The 20,113-nt window shown below is 36.2% G+C and overlaps 1 protein-coding gene across 16 annotated transcripts in view; it reads left to right on the forward strand.

Moving 5' to 3' along the window:
- PDE8B (phosphodiesterase 8B) overlaps positions 1–20,113 on the forward strand; it is a 100,432-nt gene that overhangs the window by 50,937 nt on the left and 29,382 nt on the right. For 8 of the 16 annotated variants that reach the window (XM_083818029.1, XM_083818026.1, XM_083818019.1 and 5 more), the window contains exons 2-6: positions 3,800–3,856; positions 9,361–9,551; positions 10,699–10,758; positions 11,802–11,859; positions 16,484–16,572. In XM_083818029.1, coding sequence (XP_083674155.1) covers positions 3,800–3,856; positions 9,361–9,551; positions 10,699–10,758; positions 11,802–11,859; positions 16,484–16,572 — 455 coding nt within the window. Of the gene's footprint in view, positions 1–3,796; positions 3,857–9,360; positions 9,552–10,698; positions 10,759–11,801; positions 11,860–16,483; positions 16,573–20,113 lie in introns of all 16 variants that reach the window. The other 8 variants (XR_014576843.1, XM_083818025.1, XM_083818017.1 and 5 more) reach the window with 2 other exon arrangements.

Raw genomic sequence — 20,113 nt, forward strand, 5'->3', positions numbered from 1 at the left:
AGTAACTCATTAGAAACTGAAGGGAGAGAGGTGTGAAAATGAGATGTAAGGGAAGGGGTGTATCAGTATGCGAGTAGGTCCGGTGGCTGATAATGACTGTCAGTAAGTAAAAGTGGAAGGAGATGTAGTGGGTAGGAGGAAGGAGCCTTCAGGACACAAACAGTGTCAGTAGCCCATAGTGTCTGTGTGATGCCATAGAGCATCTCAAGCAGTACGTCCTGCGCCTTTCCAGGAGACTGGACTCCCAACAAAAATGCTTCGCAGCTTGGCTGGCTCCAGCTGCTGCTGTTTCTCTGGAACAATAAAGAATTATTCAAGAAGACTTTGCTGTGCTAATTAGTCATTATCTTTACGGTAGTTGTGTTTTTAATTATTGATGATTCATAAACTGCAGGGTCTGTAAGTCTTCAGTCACATGAGGGGTAAAGATTTATGTAGTGGTGATATAAAAGGATGGACCTTTAATAAAGTGGTCTGTCCATTTTGCTTAATGGTACTGCTATGATAGTAAGGTAATTGATGATCACTAATTTATATGAAAAGAAAGGATTTAAGAAAATACCATTGACTTTCTTTAATTCTTTGATTAATATAATTCTTTGATTAATAGCTGATTCCTCTGGAGATTACCTAGGAAATTATAATGATACTGGAAAAAAATATTGGACTGTTCAAAATGTTAAAACAAAAATTTCTTCACTGTTTTTAAGCTCTTGTTATTCCGAGATAGCTTATTTATAATTTCTTTGCTTCCAACCCTGTGTCTGTTCCTCTGCTCACTGAAATTGGGATTTTTTTCACCGACTTCTTTGGAAACAGGCTCCACGTGTTTTACCAGAAAAGTTTGTCATGAAATTCTGTGCTAATTGATTTAGGTTGCAAGTCTATTAGCAGTCCTTCCTGCCAGTCAATAAAATAATGAGAGATTTATTTAAATTGGAAATCATCAGCAATAAGATACTCACTTAAGCCAGGAAATGAGCAGAGGTATGGTTGTGGAATCACTAATATGCAACATCCACATGGTCAGACTCTTCTGGGAGTTAGGAAGATGTTAAATAAGTTCCTTCAGGCCCAGGAGAGGTGTGCTACTTTACAAAGGCTAGGCACTCATGTCATATTCCTGCTGCCTCCTCTAGCTGTATTTTGAAAGAGAAAAGTGAGCCAGTTGTTTGTACCAAAAGCAATTCAGGCATACAAATCTAGGGGACTGAGTGAGCTTGTAGAACAAAACTCAGAACTCAGAAAAGGAAGTCCAGAAAGGAGGACATACTCTTTGCTCTATCTAAGGTGAAGGTTTATTAATCCTTCCTATGCTCAGGATCATTACCAGTCTTCATCTCAGGGTCCCCTCGGTTTCCATGCATGGTTTAAGGAATGGCTTAAAGGTTATACATGTCAATCTTTCTGATAGAGCAGCACCATTTCTGCATCCCTGTGTGGTAGCAGTTGGAAGTAAATCATATCTGCATGGAGCAGGACTGTGACAAGTTCACCTACATTGGGAATCTCAGATTTTCTAATCCTCGGGAAGCTTTCCTATCATCAGCAAAGACAGGAACATGCTAAAATACTGGGGTGGGGGTGGAGAAAAAAATAGGACTCCTTGATTTTCAGGTCTGTCCATCCAAGTATTTTCTATTTATGATGCTAACATGGATGTAGCACAGAGAGAAGTCCCAAGTCACAGTTGTGTGGATTTTTATTTTGTTATTTTAAATACTCAGGCTAAGAGAAGTGAAGGAAAGAAATCCCTAAAAAGAGTCAGACAGACTAGCCTGCATAGACCTGTCTCTTAGGCATAGTTATTCCATCTTGGACAAAACTGAGTAATGAAAGCTGGATGCCCCCTGAAGTGGTAGCAAAGCAGAAAACAGTAATTTACAATGTCAATTCCTAAGTAGCATTAATAAATGGATTAAAAAAAAAATATTGCATTGGTGTCCTAAGCATCCTTTGTGAAGAATCCCAGGCTCTTGATCAATACATCTGGGAACTGTTGGAGCTCTGCATTTTAAAAAAGAACCTTTTGAAGTGATACAGACCCACGCACGTTGTGTACCTGTTGTTATTTTGCTTACTAGAGATTCTTCAAGTGAGATGACTTAAAAACACTTATCTAAATCAAAGTAATTCAAGATTAAAAATATATTTATATATTTAAAAGTTTCCTATATAATACCACTGGAGTGTAAATGTGCTATTTTTAAAATTTTATTTCTGGAGGGAAGAAAGAGCAGTTGGGAGTTTTGGGAGAACTCTGTTTCTCTAACCTTATTCATTACTTCATGGCCGATATTGTGATAACCCCTACTTGCATAATGTTCCCTTCCAATATGACAGGAGATCAAGTGGGAAATGAAGCTTTTGTGTGAGAAAGGGAGAGGTTAACTATACTTACATTGGAGGCAGTTTTTGCTTTGGAAAACCATGGTAGGCTTTGTGGTTTAGTTTTCTGGAGTACAGCCTGCTACTGCCTTCTGACGTACATTGAGCTCGGAAGAATCAGTGCTCAGTGATGAGTGAAAGTCCAACATATCAGCTGTAGCTGTATGTAATTCCACTGTCTCATACGCAGGCAATGTTAAGTATTAACACGCTATTGTATTCTCTGAGGAAGAAACATCGTCCATGTTGAATGTTTATCCGTGGTCCTTTAGAAAAATAATAAACTGAAGAACAAGGAAATACCTGGGTAAAGGGCTTGAACTAACAAGCAATGCAGAGCAGAATGGTGCAGAAATAAGGGTCCAGGATTCCTGGGAGTTGGGGAAGTCCTGGGAATGTGCCTGCAATTAGGTTTTTGTTCCAATATATGACCTGCAGAGCAACTGTTTTAACTCACCTACGCCAGTTTCGTAGAGTAGCTAGTGTCAGGAAAGCAGAAAATCTGCCCTTTCAGAGACTGATAACTTGTAAGTAATCCTCTGTAGGGTGAGGGGAGTGATATTTTAAGGGTTCAAAGACTTTTCCTTAAGTACATACATCTGTGGGAGGGAGCAGGTATTGTTCAGTTGCCTGACAACGGTCTTTAATTAATAATCTGAAGTGAAACAAATCAGCTGTGTATAGGAGGAGTGTATTGAAATATATCAGTACACAGAAGGTATGAAGGTAGTCCAACTCTTAGGAAATATGGCAACAAAGCAGCTACAGCCAATATTTGCTGACTTTCTTGCCATAGCTTTAAATTACTGTGCGGTCTCAAGTCTTCTGAAAATGACGTCACTCACATGATAGCAATGTGCTGTTGTGGTGTTTTTTTTTTTCCTACAAACTAAAAGCTACAGTTCTGGAAAACCATTTTAAATCTATAATCCATAAAAAGTTATCTTGTCTGAAAAGCCAATGTTTCGGTTTTCTAAACGAAACAACTAAAATATTATTATCAAATATCTGTTACAAGACCTTGGAGGCCTGCTTACATTGAAATGAGTAAGGCAATTTTTGGTCAAAAAAAAATAGTTCTCCATAGTCTTAAACAAAATATAAATCCTTTTTAATGAAGGTGCTCTGATCTGGGGAAAGAGGAGAAAGGAAGAGGTGTCTAGATTTTTCCCTATTTAAAGCCCTACAATGTTTAACTTAGAGGAAAATAGGACAAAATAGTGAGTTTGGTAAAATCTGTTCATTGAAGATACACTTAACCACTTAAGAGGAACTAAATAAAGGCTGCTGGTCATTTGGCCTTCCTTTGAGAGTCTTACTGGCTATGTCTGATCTTTCATTCTTGCTTGCAAAATGTTACCTTGTTAAGAACCAGACTGAAAAAAAAATCTCTATTACTCTTACTTAGCAGGCTTCGGCTACAGAGGTACAAATTGGGCCCATGAGACTGACACAAGATCCAATTCAGGTAAGATGTTCTTTCAGTCTCTTGATACAGTCAATTCAGTGTTGATGAGTGATGAAATTAAGGTTCAGCCCTCATGGTTAAGTATAGTGTTTTCATTTTACTTGTGTAAGGGCAGTGGGATGGGTAATTGGTATTGTGGTTTATCTGAGTGCCTTTGAAGAGACCTGTGGGTAAATTAAATTGGCAAACAAGGTGCTCAAATTTCCATTAACATCAAATCATTTATTTTATATGTCCTATCAGTACAAGTGTGTGTGTGTGTGTGTGCATTAGCAAGTAAAACAGCTGTCTCTGAATGTTAAAAACCACCGAGTTCTGATATGGCACAGCTGAGAGCACCATTATAAAGTTTAGGTACCAGGTGAGTTTTGCTGGGTTTTGCACAACAGATCAAAGAACTGTGCTTTTATAGGTCACAGATGCAAGAAATCACATGTTCCAACGAGAACACTGAACTTTGGTTTAACAAGCAACAGCTCTTACCCGTAGTTGCTACTGTTTCTGTACAATTTGTTCCTGTGTCCGTAAACAGATGGATGCCAAGAGTTATTTTTTAGCGTATAGTGTGTTTTGGAGCTCTCAGATGATAGGAAATGATGTCATCCTAGTCTTTAATATCGCTCCTGTGAGCAACATTAAAAGTTCATTTGAGCTAACTTCTTGCCTTGCATCAGTTAACTCTCTAAATTACAGAGAAATTTAGTCAGCAGTCACCCTTTCTGGTTTTTGTTTGTTTGTTTGTTTGTTTCTTCTTTTTTCTTTTCATATCTGGCTACAAGAAGAAAAACCTGCATGTGGGATACATGCTGTTTCTGAGGTCAAAAAATCTTGTGTATATATATCATAAAGCTTTAAAATTTTCTTTCTGTATGATAATACTAAATAAAGTATAATTCACTGTTAACTGTGATTTCCTCTGTTGAAACTGCTTATTTATAAAGAGACTGTATAATGGTGACTTCAGCAAACAAACGTCTTCATTTTTGAAGGAATTTGTACATAAATACGTGGAACATTTTATGGAAAAATGTTCCATAGACTGTGATCATCTTCAGTAAGATAGTCAAGAAAATACTTAAGTAAGAATATTCAGTGTTTATGGCAGCATTTTACTTGGTTTGCCTTGTATAAATTGGATTTGCCAAAGTATCACAGTATCTGTGTTAGCTATTGTGATATAAATTAAGTGAAGATTCATCATAGAAGAAGGGGAATTGTTTTGTGGGTTTTTTTTGTTTGTTTAGAAACCTGGTTGACATTCCTCTTGTTATCCAGTTAGGTGTGGATGTTGTTTTGTCCCATCGTGAGTAAAGAGACAAATTGTGCTACAGAAAGCAGACTTTAAGTAAAACTCTTACCTGAAGAGTTTTTCATAAAGACTGCCATATATTAACTAAAGGGAAAATACTTTATATAAATTCACTTCCTATGTGGAACACATATGTGCAAGGATTGCACATATCCACTCATTTTAAAAATGTGTGCTAATCTTTTTTTCCAGCTTGAAGACAGAGCTACAGATTTCTCTGCAGTACAAAGAGAAACTAAACGTCACATTTTAAGTATCTATTTGTTGGTGCTTAATCGTGTCCTTAATTGTCTGATAAGTTAATTCAGTTTGTTAAAACAATTGTCACCAGAGTTTCTCTTAGCAATGTTCATTTTATGCTGGTGCATGTTTTAACCTGTCATTTGGGACCGAACCTGTGCCAGCCAGCAAATAGCCTGTATTTTTTGTCTGGGAGGTGACCTTTGTTGTGACTATGACTCGCCATAAACCATTTAATAGATTTCACCCTAGACTTTATGACCATCTGTGTTAGAGGACAAACCTGTTGTGGTTTGTATTAGATCACGACCCAGCTGCTGCAGGACATAGGAGTGGGAGAGGAGAACAGTCCAAAGCAAACATACCAGCTCCTACCCTCCAAACGCCCTCCCAGCGTGCAGCTTATGTGTCTGCCCAGATTTCGTACCAAGGCTAGAAAATGGGCACAGTTTGGTTGTGAGACCTTAGAAATGACTGTGAAGAAAGTACATATAAGTGTTTCTCCCAAGGACACAGGAGAAAGGTGTGTTGTAAACAGTTAGTGCACATAAAAAAGCTGTCTTACCCTTTTGCAGAACTGTTTACTAGGGCTGACAGAGGTTTGTATGTGGGCCTTTTTTATACAGTTTTTAAGCCAGTGCCCTACATCATGCAAAGATCAGGAAAAAACAGTAAAACAAGCTAGATGATAGCCAGGGAAAACAAGTGGATATGAACAGTCTTGAACCACCTCTTGTGTTTGGCACTTTGATAGGAGATGGCCTTAATGGCCAGGGAGCTGACTTGCATGCAATTCAGGCATGCAGTCAAATGGATTAAACTGAAACCTTTTCTGCTTAACTTGTGAACCAGACCAAAGATTTAAAAATATATATATATAAAAATAAAAATCAATTTTTGTGGAGAACCTTGCAAAACAAGAAACCAATCTATATGTGCAACATTAATAACTGTTAAAATAAGGCCAGAGAGAGAAGGACAGACTAGGTCATGTTTCAACATCCAGTCTAGACGTTTTTTAAAGCAATGACCAATGGAAAAGCTACTGTGGTTTTATTTTTATGTTGTGTTAGAGTGAAGCCATGAATGTGGCATTGATTTCCCTAACAACCAACAGGTCAAGGGTTTGGAAAAGAAGAGAGAGATGAGGCAAGGCTCAGAAATTGTAGTGATGACCACTCCTAAAGCTTATGTTAGCATTTAAGGTGAAGTTTGTCATCATCTCCTTGCAGCATTTAATACACTGGAAGTAAACTAGGTTGTGTATTAGGGTTACTGTGGCATTTTTCTCCATTCCTGGGTTTAATGAGGAAACTGAGATAATTACACTTCTTTTCCCACTGTACTTGTCTTGCATATCAGTAAGTGCATTTCCTTCTTGTCTTAGCATATACCTCTTGCTTTCTTTCAGAAAACATCTGTAGAATCTGTCTGCCACCTGTGGTAATTTGCCCACTTTGTTTTACCACAAAACACTGTCCCCCATTCAAATACTGTATTTTGTCCCCCCTTAAGACAATCATTGGTCATCATCACTTTCACAGCACCATGTTTGTTCTGATGATGATTGTCTTACCTGTTGAGCTGCAACCAAAACATTAAGATGCCCAACATTTAACCGTTTGCCATGCCAATTTTGGGTGTCACAAGAGCAACCCCCTGACTATTACAATTCTTTTGATAGGATGCCTGCAATAGCATAAAAATGTTTAGATAACTTGTTTTATGACTACTTAAGTTGCTGTTTCTAATTTTCTCATTGTTTCCTTCTGGTACCATGTGTCTGTACCCAGCTGTTGTCTCTTGGCTGTATTTTGAGATATTTAAAGTAGATCTCTGTCCATTTTCTTTGTTTGTATGATAATGTGGGAACAAGACCTGCAGCACCTGTGTAAAACAAATACTCAAAAACACTGTAGAAATTCCAGTACATCACCAAAAATGCAAATACCTCATCGGCAGAAGTCCATGGTACTCCTAAGACAGAGCAGTGATTAATAAAATGTTCTATTTACAGTGAAACTGACATATTATATGCCAAAAAAAAAAAAAAACCAACAACACAGATATGTGCTTTCCATCAAGAAACAAAAATTAAATTAACTCTTTTCCATGACAGTGTGTTTTATACAGATTGTTATGTTTTTGTATTGATTTGGGGATATATCTTGCAATATATTTGCATAATTATAGTTATGTTATATAACTATATAGTTATTGCAGTTATATAACTATATAGTTATTATAGTTATGGTTTAATTCTTTACACTAAACTTCATACAAATTTTCATGAGAAAGTATGGTAATAATACATCAATGGTACTTTTTAAAGTTAATATTCTCTGAAGGATCCGCACACTGATATTTAGCTACTGGTGGGGGATCAGGTGGTTCAGTTAAGCTCCTTTATTTTACATCTGGTACATGACTGAATTTTGTAGTCCTTTATTTCCAAACTGAGAATGCTGAGAGAAGATATCAAAAAAAGCACAATGAAAAACCTGTTTGCTGACCACATTGTACCAATCAAACTAGGAACAAAATAAAACTAACATCAGCTGGAAACAAACAGAAGATTGTATCAGGGTAGAGATTTTGCCCAGGTATCTGCAAAGGTCTACAGCAGAACCACGTAACTGCTTTTGAACACTCCGATAGCTGGAAAAAGATAGGGATTAGATTCAGTGACAACTGTCACCTTAGATGGCAAGTGGCAGAAACCCAAATCTACTTATTGTTAACTGCAATTAAGAATACTCTTTCTAGTAAACTAAAATTTTCAGATGTATTTCTTAATACCTACTGAAGTTCCAAGCACTTAATTTTCTACCACTGTTTAATGAAACCTTGGGTGATAGTCCTGCCACAGTAACATTAATGGCTCTGTTTATTGTTTAGAATTAAACAATCTAGACAGCTCAAGATAAAAGAAAAGTTATGGTCACCTTGTCTAGCTTCTAGGCCGATGGTGTTGTATTTCACGTGGTAACATCACAGACACACAGAACAGCATAAATAAAAGGTTATTAACCTTTTTCATGTGCATTTTGGGCAAAATCTGCCATATTTCACTCAGATTATTTCAGTGAAGTCAGGGATGTTTTTGATTTGAGAAATTAACATAGATTATAGATTATTCCAAGGCTGCAGCTTTTCTGTGCAATGCAAATAGCTGTGGATAAACTTTTGACTTCTTGAGACCTTTCCTTTCACACCATTTTTGCATCAAAATAATCTTTTTCTTTATCTGTCACATAGGGTGGCATAGTTAGTGATCAAATGTGATGTTTGAATCATTTTTTCTGCAGCCCAGCCCTGTCCATTCCTGTTGTTCTTTTCAGTTTTGAAAGAATACAGCTTAACTCCATTTTGTTGTACATTGAAGGCAGGGTAGCGAATAAAACCATATTATGTTAATTGTTTGTCCCTGAAGAGTGATAATTAGGGCTGTTACATTTCAGGAAGCTCCTTACAATTAAAAATATGTGTAATTAAAAATACAAGAGTGGTGGTGGTGTTTGAACATTTACTCAGCCAGTCTGGGTACTGATGGAATTTGAAAATGAGTTAGAAGAGACTCATCATCTGGCAGCTATTTGGATAGCATGTGTGACCAAACCACCTTAACGTAGGAGTAATGTTCCTGAAGCTGTGATGCTCAGAGAATGAGCAAGGCAGGGTAACCTGTCATCATCTAACACTTTTACATCCAGAACAATCACAGCTTACTCGAAAGTAGTAAATATCAGTCCTACACAGTTAATGCTCTGTTGATAATTGCTCCATTTATTAATAGTCGTCCTACTGTGTCAGCTGTTTTACAATCTGTAGTCCAATATTTCCACTTTCAATGCAGACTCAATCTTTCTTAGAGAAGTGTTAGTTAAGATTTGCACCATGCAGGGAACTATTTTGTATTTTTTAAATTGATTATGTTGTTTTTCGTACTTCTCAGGTTTTGCTGATCTTTGCAAAAGAAGACAACCAAAGCGATGGTTTCTGGTGGGCTTGTGACAGAGCTGGTTACAAGTGCAGTATTGCCCGGACTCCTGAGTCAGCACTTGAATGTTTCCTTGATAAGCAACAGGAAATAATTGTTATAGATCACAGGAACTCCAGATATTTTGATGGAGAAGATATGTGCAGGTAACCAAAGAACCTTATGCTTTTTTTGAACTTCAAAGCATATTATACAAAAGTGACCCTTATAATTATAAAACCAACCTCCCCCTGGGAAAATAAAAAAATAATATAATGGAAATTTGGACATTGAGAACAGGAGTTTTTCATACATCAGTAAGTACATACGTAAGTAGGTAAGTAGATAAGTTCATACGTTGGTACTACAGCAAAGTTTTAAGCTGCAGGGCTTCAAAGTAATGCTATTGTTTGCCCGCTAGGTCAGGTATGCTGCGCTGAGAGCTCTTCACAGAAGTTCACATCACTCTTCTGGCACACATGGAAATGAAAAATTAGCATGCATTTTGTACCATGCACCATACTGTATTAGTCCTTCATGAACTAACAGTTCCAGTCCTTATGACAAGTTCAAATACTTGTGCTTATGGAAGTACTTATAAAAGACAAAAAATGAATATGAAGACCCTTCACTTACGAAAGCGTGACATGTTTGAAAAAGAATTATCTTTTGCCAGTGAAAGATGAGTGGAGTGATCTTCAGGTAGTTGGTCATGCTTTTTTCAGTTCATCAATAAGTGGTGAAAGTGGTGAAATTTTGTTTGCTCAGCATTTCATAAATGAGTGTGTTGTAGAGATGTGCATTTGCTATACCTTCTTTTCTTTTTACATGCCCAAAGGCTATATTTTGTAGCCTTTCAAGAAAATGTTTCAATATCTAGAAAGACAATGGTAAATATGGTAGAAGATGGAAGAGATTCTTGTTTAAATTAGATAATGAGTACTGAAAATGCATTGTATAGACATTGTATCTCTCAGCCCATGTGTTCAGGACAATCTGCTCCAAATGAACGAGGTAAGCAAGGCAAACCTGTATTAGGTAGGAAGAGCAGATGTAAGGAGTTGTGGTTCCTGCCCTATGCTTTTGGAGCTGTTGCCTCTGAGCTGCATTATGTTGTGCAGCACAACATAGGAGAAATCTGGTAGCGAAATGGAAATGAAATGTCTAAGTGAAGATGGGTAGGTTTTGGCAGTGTGACATCCTATTTTCTAAATTCAGCAACATCTTTCACTCCTGTTTTTTGTTTATATTGTCTGCGAAGATGTTGTAACATTGAGAAAGCATGTGGTGTAACAGAATATTTTGTTTTCTTAGGTCTATTCGTGCCACAAAGCCATCAGAACACACTGTAATACTTGCTGTGGTTCCACGCATGTACGTTTTACTCTGTTTTGTGAAATATTTTTATTTTACTCCATAGGAATGTTATATAAAATAGTTATCTAATAACAGAAGATAACTTATTATTAAGCCTTATAGAATAAGGTTATTAGTTATTTTTACCTAAAACGGGTAAATGATGTATATGGCCTATTTAAGTATTAAATAACCTTCCAATTATATAGAGCAATATATCACCTTGTCTTCAAGGGATCATAATGTAATGGTTTGGATACTAAGGAAAAATAAACACCTATGTGTTAGTTTCTAAAATGAAAGAATAGAATAAAATGTATTATTTTCTAAAGGAAGTAACTAGATCATGTAACAAACTGTGATTATTAGGGAACTTGTTAATGGAGTAAACTTCATTAACTTCATTGTACTTAACTCAGCAGAGCGTGGTCCTGAAATCCTTATCGGATAATTCATACCCCATGTATTCAGGCAGAATTCTTATTGACTTAAATACATGGTTTATCGAATACCTTAGAAGAAGAGAGCTTTCCCATCTTTGTTAAAACTCCTACACACTGCTGAATCCATCCTCTTTTGTTAATTTCCTAGTTAATTTAAAGTATTAGCAAACTGAGTGGCAGAAGAGGAAATATTCCTGCCAAGATTAGGAAATAGATTAAGTTTGCTGCTGAACAATGCTTTACAGCTCATTTCACATTTTACTTAATAACACTATTTTAGATTCTTTCTTGTAAGATATGACAGGATGTCTTTTATTCTCTTAATGCTTTTTTTTTTCTTCTTCTAACACCCTCGTGTGTCTGTGAAGAGACAGGTGTTCTGTAGAATACCTATCAGGTTTGCTATAGGAATTGTTTTCAGGTTGTAGAAACAGTTGCAAAAATCTACAAAAGAAGATTGTATCATCTTTGACATATTCAGCAGATCAACTTCTGTATTATTATGCTTTTATATGTGTATTTTATGTAAGACTTATTACTGCATTATGTTTTAATAACTGTCAAACTGATACCATCTAGGTCTTCCGTGTTGAGTGACCAACATGTTTTATTTTATAGATCTGCTGATCAAGACGAGACTTCTGTTCTTCCCCTTCTTAATGCAGGCTTTGATAGGGTATGTCTTCTTTGATAAATTACATGTTTAATATAGTACCTATGATTGCTTTGTAAATTACAGACACTTCTTTTTCCTCAAACTGGAAATGAATCCTCCACGTAAACTAGATGTTTGCTTCTGTTCCAGATTTATTGATAAGAAAATAGTGGCAGCTGATTGGGTACTCTTCAATAATGTTTTGGAGAAGCATGTGAAATAAGAGACTCTGTGATCTAGCTAGTCCTTCCAGAATAAGTAGTGATGTGGAGAGATTAATTCCATGTGGTCTGGGCAGATGGTGGGTGGGTTTTGTTTATGAGTGCATTGGAAAAAACAATGTGGCGCCCTGATTAATGTGTGCTGCATGTAACAACATGCTGCCTAGTCATCTGGACGTTTCTGTGTCTTTGTGACTGCTAGGATTCCTCTTCTAAAAGGAGTACCACCCTAGTCGAGCACCTGCTGAAGGGAAAAAGATTTTTTTTTTTCACTGAGGTTTGAATTGGGTTGTTGTGTTGGCCCGAACCCTCTCTTTTCAAGACAGCATTAAAAGTTGTCCTGTACAGGAAGCAGAAGGGAAGAGAACTGTTTCATTCTCTTTCTTAAAACAGCTTTGTAGGTGAGAGCAGAAGGGCAGCTCTGTAAATATAGCTTCAGTTGCTTACCATCTTCTAGCTTCTCAAGTCTTGTTTTCCCTTTAAAAAAATGCAGGACAATGTATTTAGTGGGCTGTATTATGACTTCAAGCGCAATATTGAGTTCAGACATGGGAGACACTGTGCTACTGAGGTGCGTTTTAGTGTCATGCTTTCTTCCAACAAAAATAAAAGTTTGTTGGATCTTTTTGCACCTGACAGCTGTTCTGGCAAGTGAAGAGAGAAGATTTGGTACAGTCTCTAACCATTCCCTCTAGCTGTCCCACATATATTGGGGAGCTTGCAACATATAATAATCCCCTACTTGAATTATTTTCAAGCCTTTAAAATATATCTGATGTCAGAGATCCTGTTTTCACAGAGGGGAGGCTGTAGGATTTTTTTCTGCTTGGGTAGGGATTTCTAGGGCCTAAATCCATATCAAAAACAAAACAAAACAAAAGTAAAAAATATAAATTAAAAAAAAAAAATAACCCCCTTCTCCAAGTAGAGGAACAGTATCTCCTGGGATCTTCTCCTCAGCAGCATAATAAAATTGATAATTGATTTTTGTAAAATCACATCTGCTAAAATTATGTTGTTCTCTTCACTGATTTTATTTTTACAGTCCATCTTTTCTGATAGCTTTATTTTGCATTATCACTATTCATTGTATTGGTGTTTGTCACATTATTTCCTCATCTTCCTCCACCCCTTCTCTCGACAAAACATGGGTCTGTCTGGTGGTAGCTGTCTTCTAAATGCATCTCCAACTTGACTAATGAAGTGTCTGATCCTGTAGCCAATCAGTCTGTCACTTTTTTCTAGAGTTTTGTAGAAAAAAAAAAAAAAGAATTTTTATAGCAGGTTTAGGATGTAAACATTCCCAGGACTCCTTTAATATACTTAGGAGATATGCTTGCAAATGCATCAACCCTAATGTTTTTTTCATGCTGTGAATAGCTGATTATTTTGCTTTAAAATGTTCTGTTAACTTTGTGTATACGTGTGTTACAGAAATATCTTTCTATGTTTATGTGTACATACGTAATATACTAAAAGTATACTTGAATAATCACTTCATTACTTTTAATGAAATCAATGAAGATTGATTTTCATCCACATCTGGATCACTAGAAGATCTTATGACCACTTTCCAGAGAAAGATTTCAGGAATCTTTTGGCATTTTTTTTTTAATGCTGAGTTTGCCCTGTTTTTTTCTTCCTTCTTCTCAAGAAAGGGATTTATTACATGTCTTCTGAATGTTTTTCCAGTATCAGTAATAGCTTTTGTGTTTGCATATTAATGGTCTTGTTAATGCATTACCTTCATGATGCTGATCTTTCCCCCTAAGTCTCTTGAATATAATAGAAATGGCCTCCTTAGGATGGACTAAGTAAGTGATTTGACTTCCTGACTGATTTTAAACTGTGACTTAAATTACCAAAGGAGGAAGCCTTGATTTCTGCCGTTGCTCAAGTGCAAATTGTTTTGCATTTTGAACTTTAGTTCTTTTTCTAAACAAATGTTGATTCTGTTGACCCATTACTCTTAAAACTTGTTGGTTTGCAACAAAGCAAATTTTTAACGCTGAACCTGGTACTTCTTGCTAAGCAAGAAGAATGATGCATTTTTATTAGCTGATTAATTTTGTGGCTTACATCAAGTTCTGTATGGGATGATAGTGGAATCTGATTATAATGAAGTCAAATGTAATTTAAAAGTAAATGTTAGTTAAACAAAAATGTACTGTATAAATAAGAAACTTTTTAAAAAGAAGGTATTACTGTCAGCATTCTAGTATTTCAGAGGTAATAGATCTTCCTCTTCTTGTGCCTTGTTTATATGCACAAATTAGAAAAAGGAAACGTTGTCTGCTTTTTTTCAGGTCCAAGCTGGTTTCTCAGGTTTGAGTGAACTAGTACGTTAATAATATATTAATATTATAAACTTAAATAAAGAGATTCTGTGCACCTGCAGAAAAATATATACAGCAGTTAAGAGCAGGCTTAACACTTCCAACAAGCTGCAGTTCTTGGTTCCTTGGCATTGAATCATACCAACATGTTATCTTCATTTTCTTTTAAATTTTGTCAGTAAATGATAATACATTGAAATTCAAACTGAAAAGACCTTTAATACGTTCTAGGAAATTTAGCTTGTAAAATCAGCAGCCATCAGTGCTTAAATAGTATGTTATTGATAGATTTGTATTTTTATTGTTTTAAATTTCCTATAAGTATATTTGAAACTTTAAAACAGCACTCTAAAAGTGAAAATCTAAATCTTCAGTGCTGTAGAAGAAAAGTTTGCAGGCATTTTGTTTTGCAAAGAACACATCATCATCTGAACCCTAGTTTCTACCAGCTTTATACTGTGCCTTTTGGTTTCCCAGGCATTCACTTAATAAGCAAAGTGACAGTTGTAGAAATATTTTAATATCTTTACATTATAGGGATAAGGTAGACCAATGTTAACAGTTATTTTTAAGTTTACTTTTTACGTTTTGGTGGCTACTTGGGATTAAGCTCTTGGTCTCCAAAACACAATTCTTCAAACAAGAGAGAAGCACAGGTTCCTCAAAAACATTCTTTGTTCTTCAGTTTTGACTGCTGGCTCTTGACTCAGCATGCAGCTGTACTGTGAGAACTGATGACATCACAGAGTATTTTCTGTGAAAAACAAAGTCTGTGCATGTATTTATAAAGCAGTGATTTAGCTCCTTAGAGCAGCAGCTTACTGATGAACAGTAAACTTTAGCTGAAGTCAGAGAATCTACTAGTACTTTTGTGATGAACATGAAGTTTCTGATTTCAGATGGACCGAACACAATACCTTTAAGCTTACTGCCTTTGCCTAACAAGTAAAGGACATTATTTCCATCTGGAGTATATAAAAATCTTGTTAGCTGCTGTCAGCACATTACTTACTTTATATACTTTTCTGCACTTCTGAATTCAAAAGTGATGACTCAGTGAGGTTACTTGTGGATCAAAGTTACTACAACTTCTGAGTTTTGGATGTAGTATTTGCAGAAAAACAGATGAAATGCAAAATGTCATTACATTTTTTCTTTTTCTTTAGCATGAATGTTTTATATCTCTAAGGTATTCGTTTTCTGTTCTGAATTAAGACATTGCTGTTCAAAATGAAACATCCAAATTATACTGTTTTTGTTTGAGACTGTGGGCTTTTTTTTTAGATTATCTATTTTCTAATTGAATACCTAACACCAAGTGGCAAATTTCACAGTTGTGATTTCAGCATATCTTCATATTTGCTTTGTATTTAACTAGTGATGTTGTCATAATGACTAGAAAATCATTCCCATGGAAAAGATGAGTCCTGAACACAAAAGGTACAACTAAGGCTTTTTATTTGTACAGAATCACAGAATGGGTGAGGTGGGCAAGGACTTATGGAGGCCGTCAGGTCCAACTCCCTGCTCAAGCAGGGACACACAGAGCAGGTTGCTCAGGACCACATACAGGTGGCTTTTGAAGATCTCCAAGGAGGAAGACTTCACAACCTCTCTGGGCAACCTGTGGCAGTGCTTGGTCATCCTCACAGTCAAGAAGTGCTTCCTAATTAGAATCATAGAATTATTTAGATTGGAAAAGACTCTTAAGATCATCAAGTCCAACACTCAACACTCACAAGTTAGTTAGTGTCAGGAGGAACTTCCTGTGTTCCAGTTTGTGCCCACTGCCTCTCGTCCTGGCACTGGGAACCACTGAACAGAGGCTGCTTCTGTCCTCTTTGCATTCTCACTTCAGATACCTTGAAGAGGTCTCCCCTGAGTCTTCTCTTCTCTAACCTGAACAGTCCCACCTCTCTCTCAACCTTTCCTCAAATGAAAGATCTTCTGGTCCCTTAATCATTTTTGTGGCCTTTTGTTGGACTGTTGCCAGCTGTCTTTATCAGGTTAGAGTTTTAGAAGCAGGAACAGGAATAACAGATTTAAAAGCTTCCAGTCTATTTCATGCACTATTGATTTGTTTTCCAGCGTTTCATGGAGAATAGCAGCATAACTGCTTGTTACAATGAGCTGATTCAAATAGAACATGGGGAAGTACGATCTCAGTTCAAATTACGGTATGTAGAAGTGTAAGAGAGTGTGCACAACATAAATTGTTTGGTCTACGTTCCCAGCTATGCATGTATGTGCTTTGTTATACATGATATACACATATGTTAACCAATTCCTATAGCCTTATTTTGCTGTTCAGTTAATTTGTAACAAATCTAAGTGCTTTAGTAACTGGTACCCTCAAAAAGCTTCATTGGTATGCTTCATTCATTGGTAGTTTAAATGAAAGCTTTCCTTAACGCAAAAAGCAGTACATGCCCATCCCTTATTCTGATACTTGCTTCTGTCCATACGTCTTGAGGCACATATGTTGAATTTGGCAATGTTACAGCAGCCATTACTGGTATCACCATCAGAGTCAGAACCTTTAACAGAAATACTGCAGAACAATTTCTGCTCACTTAATTGCAAGGGTAGCATTCTACAGATTCTGTCCTGTGTGTAAGATTTAAGGGCTGCAAATTTACAGGACAGGACATTTTCACAAAATCGTTCTTGCTCACAGATGTGTGAGATGTCATACCTGACAGCTTGAGCTGAGCACCATCTTGAGCTGGCTCTTTATACCCTGAGTTTTTACTTTCCTGTCCGTGCAAGACTTGACAGTTCAGGATCATGAATTTTTATTTTAGTGAGAAATATCTAATTGTCTAATTATTTGTTTCACTAAAGTAAGAAGAAATTAAAGACTTTCATTCCATTATCATGTAATATGACTAATTTTATATTTAATACAAGTGCTTATACCTACATGTAAATATCTTTGCAATTCAACTCTATGTAAAAAGAGCCCTTGAAGCTGTCACACAGAGAAGTTGTATTTCTCTAGATCTCAAAAGTGAGTTCCAGTTCCTTTGACAGAGAACACTATCACTTCTCTACAAGATTCAGTGTTTCTTTTTAAGCAGTAGATTTTTAGAAACTTCATGTTCAAGTGAATGTGTTTGTGTATACAAAATAAGATTACAGTAAAATTTTCAGAAAAAAAGAAAAAGGATTCAGGCTTACACAACTTTTAATAGGTGTTTTCAAAGGCTCAGCAGCAAAATAAAACAACAGTGAAATTTTAGAAATTAATTAGGTGTTATGGTGGTCCTGACTTGGTTCAGTAGAAAACAATGTGAAATGTGTGACTTCAGAATTAAGTCATCAATGATGAAAAACACCAGTTTATGTATAAGATCAGATGTCATTCATACATGCAAAACCTGTAGCTTATGTTTAAGTCCAATAAACCAGATTTTGTAGTAACAAGAATACTATGGAGAGAAAGGAAAATTTTCGAGATGTTAGATCTAGTTTTCAAGATTACTCATGGTTTAGCCAGTGTTCCAGTTGTAGAACTTTGTTGTCTGACAATGTACAAAGTCAGACTCCTGAAAGAAATCATAGGTCTGTGCAAATGGCCTCCTTAATTTCTTAGCTGAGAAGTGTTACAGCATTCATTGCTTTTTATTCTGTATGTAGAAGCTTTTTGGCATTTCCATCAGTTACTGTTTACCAAAATATAGAAGAATTAAAATTATCCTTTTGTTTCTTTAAGACATTAACAATGTATCAATGGTCTTTTGTGGTATGTTTTGTTTTCATTTATTTATTTTTCTAATAAACGTTATATCCTTCTCATTGAAAACTTCCTGCTTTAACACATGGAATAATTCATTTCAAGAACTGCATGCCAATACAGTTTGAGCATCTCTACATGAGTGATATCAATTACAAATGCAGATAATTAAAATTCAGGGAACATGGTTTGTTATCGGCTACCATGTTTTGCTGTGAGTTTATTTTAAAACGCACACCCACAAACAAAACAAAACCTTAAAATTTGAAGGAAACAGTATCAGTCCCCAGAAGCATTTCATCTACAGATAAGCACATGAACACTTACAATAACATTTATACTAACATCTGGGGGCATAAAGTAGTCTTCTGAAAGATAAACTTTCTGAAAAGGAATACTTGTAACTTGGAGAAGCTGATATCCTGCAAAAGATGATTTCTTCCTATTTTTGCCCAGTTAGGCAGATGCTCTAAGTGAATTTACCATAAAATTAAAACAACTAGTGTTTGGTAAGTCTTCTTGGTTACAATTTGTTCTCATCTGTGTGGTTTGATGAAATGGGGTGAAGAAGTGTTGCACATTATGTTTATCCCACAGGGTTCCTGGTCTCTGATCTGTTTGCTGTCTCAATCGGTCTTCAGTACAGCTTTGTATATATGGAAGGGAAGAGATAATATTTTCAGAAAGTTAATCAATGGGACTAAAAACAGGTTATTTCAGGTGTTCACATACAAGAGAAACTGTGTGAGAAAGCAGTATTTAAGGTCATTTCAGTGGACCAAAGTGTGTCCTATTCCAAGCAGAAACTGTTTCTCATCATAGCTTTTCTGCTTCACCTGTTATGCAACTGGGTTGGGCATCTGTAGGAGGTGTGCATTAATCAGAAATAGCGTGGACCGTTTGAACTTTTAATTTTGCTGGCTTGGTTGCCAGATCAAATGATAAAAATAGGGTTTGAATAGTGCAAACATTGCTGTGTTTCCTTGCAGGAAGTTTACTTAATGACTGTTGCTAGCTGCTGGTGTACCAGATGAGTATCTGTCACTGAGATAAATTACTTGTTTCATACAGCAAAAAATCACACCATGGAGCTGGCTTGGACTGCTAGAGCATCCTTTGTAAAATTATACTGAGAGCTCCTTTTCTTGTATGAACTAAAATACTACTGTTGTATTCTGTATACAACACTTCTTCCTACAAATCTTCATCCACACAACTGCACGTGTATGTCTTTGTTTATAGTTCTTTTTGTTTTCTATTTGTTTCTGTGTTACTTCCATGATGAGCAAAGCTGGCAATGTCTTGTATTTCTTCATACGGAGGCAGAATACTTCTCTGCTAATGATTCGCTGGTCATGAGTATTAATTCAAACCCCACTATGCAGTCTGTGAGCAAGATGTCCCTTTTAGGTAATAACAAGGATGTTTATGCATGATGCACTTTATGCTACCTGCAGTGAGAAGTACATAGCAGATAATTAGTTTGTGTTTAGTCCACATCAAAGATAAAGTACTGGCATCTATCAAAGCAGGTATGTCTGAGTTGTTTCTTTTTGTATACGCTATATATCCGTAGTTTGCTTTCTTATGCTAGGAGCCTGCATTAATGTTAGTCCCACTCTGTGTAAATTATAAGCAGTTTAAACCCTGTAGCAAAAGGGCAAGATTTTTGTTTTCTTGTGTTAGTTAAAGGATAGTCCTGAAAAAATGGGAAGTGGAGATTAATTTTGCCCCTAATTAAAATCAGGAAGTATGGAGATCAAGTTGTTGAATTATTACTTGGAGGCAAGAAAAGCGATATTTTTCTGACTAGGACTTTGAAATGGCTTCAATTATTTACTCTTATTATGTTGCATTACAACTTCTTTGACAGTGGAGATCTTTTTGCTGTAACTTTATATGTATCTGTGCTGTGGTGATTTTTTTTGTTCCCTATCTTTAATGATCACAAAACTTTCTATTGTAATGTAACAGCCATTTGT

This window comes from Anser anser (assembly GCF_964211835.1).
Source record: "Anser anser genome assembly, chromosome: Z".
NCBI lineage: Eukaryota > Metazoa > Chordata > Aves > Anseriformes > Anatidae > Anser > Anser anser.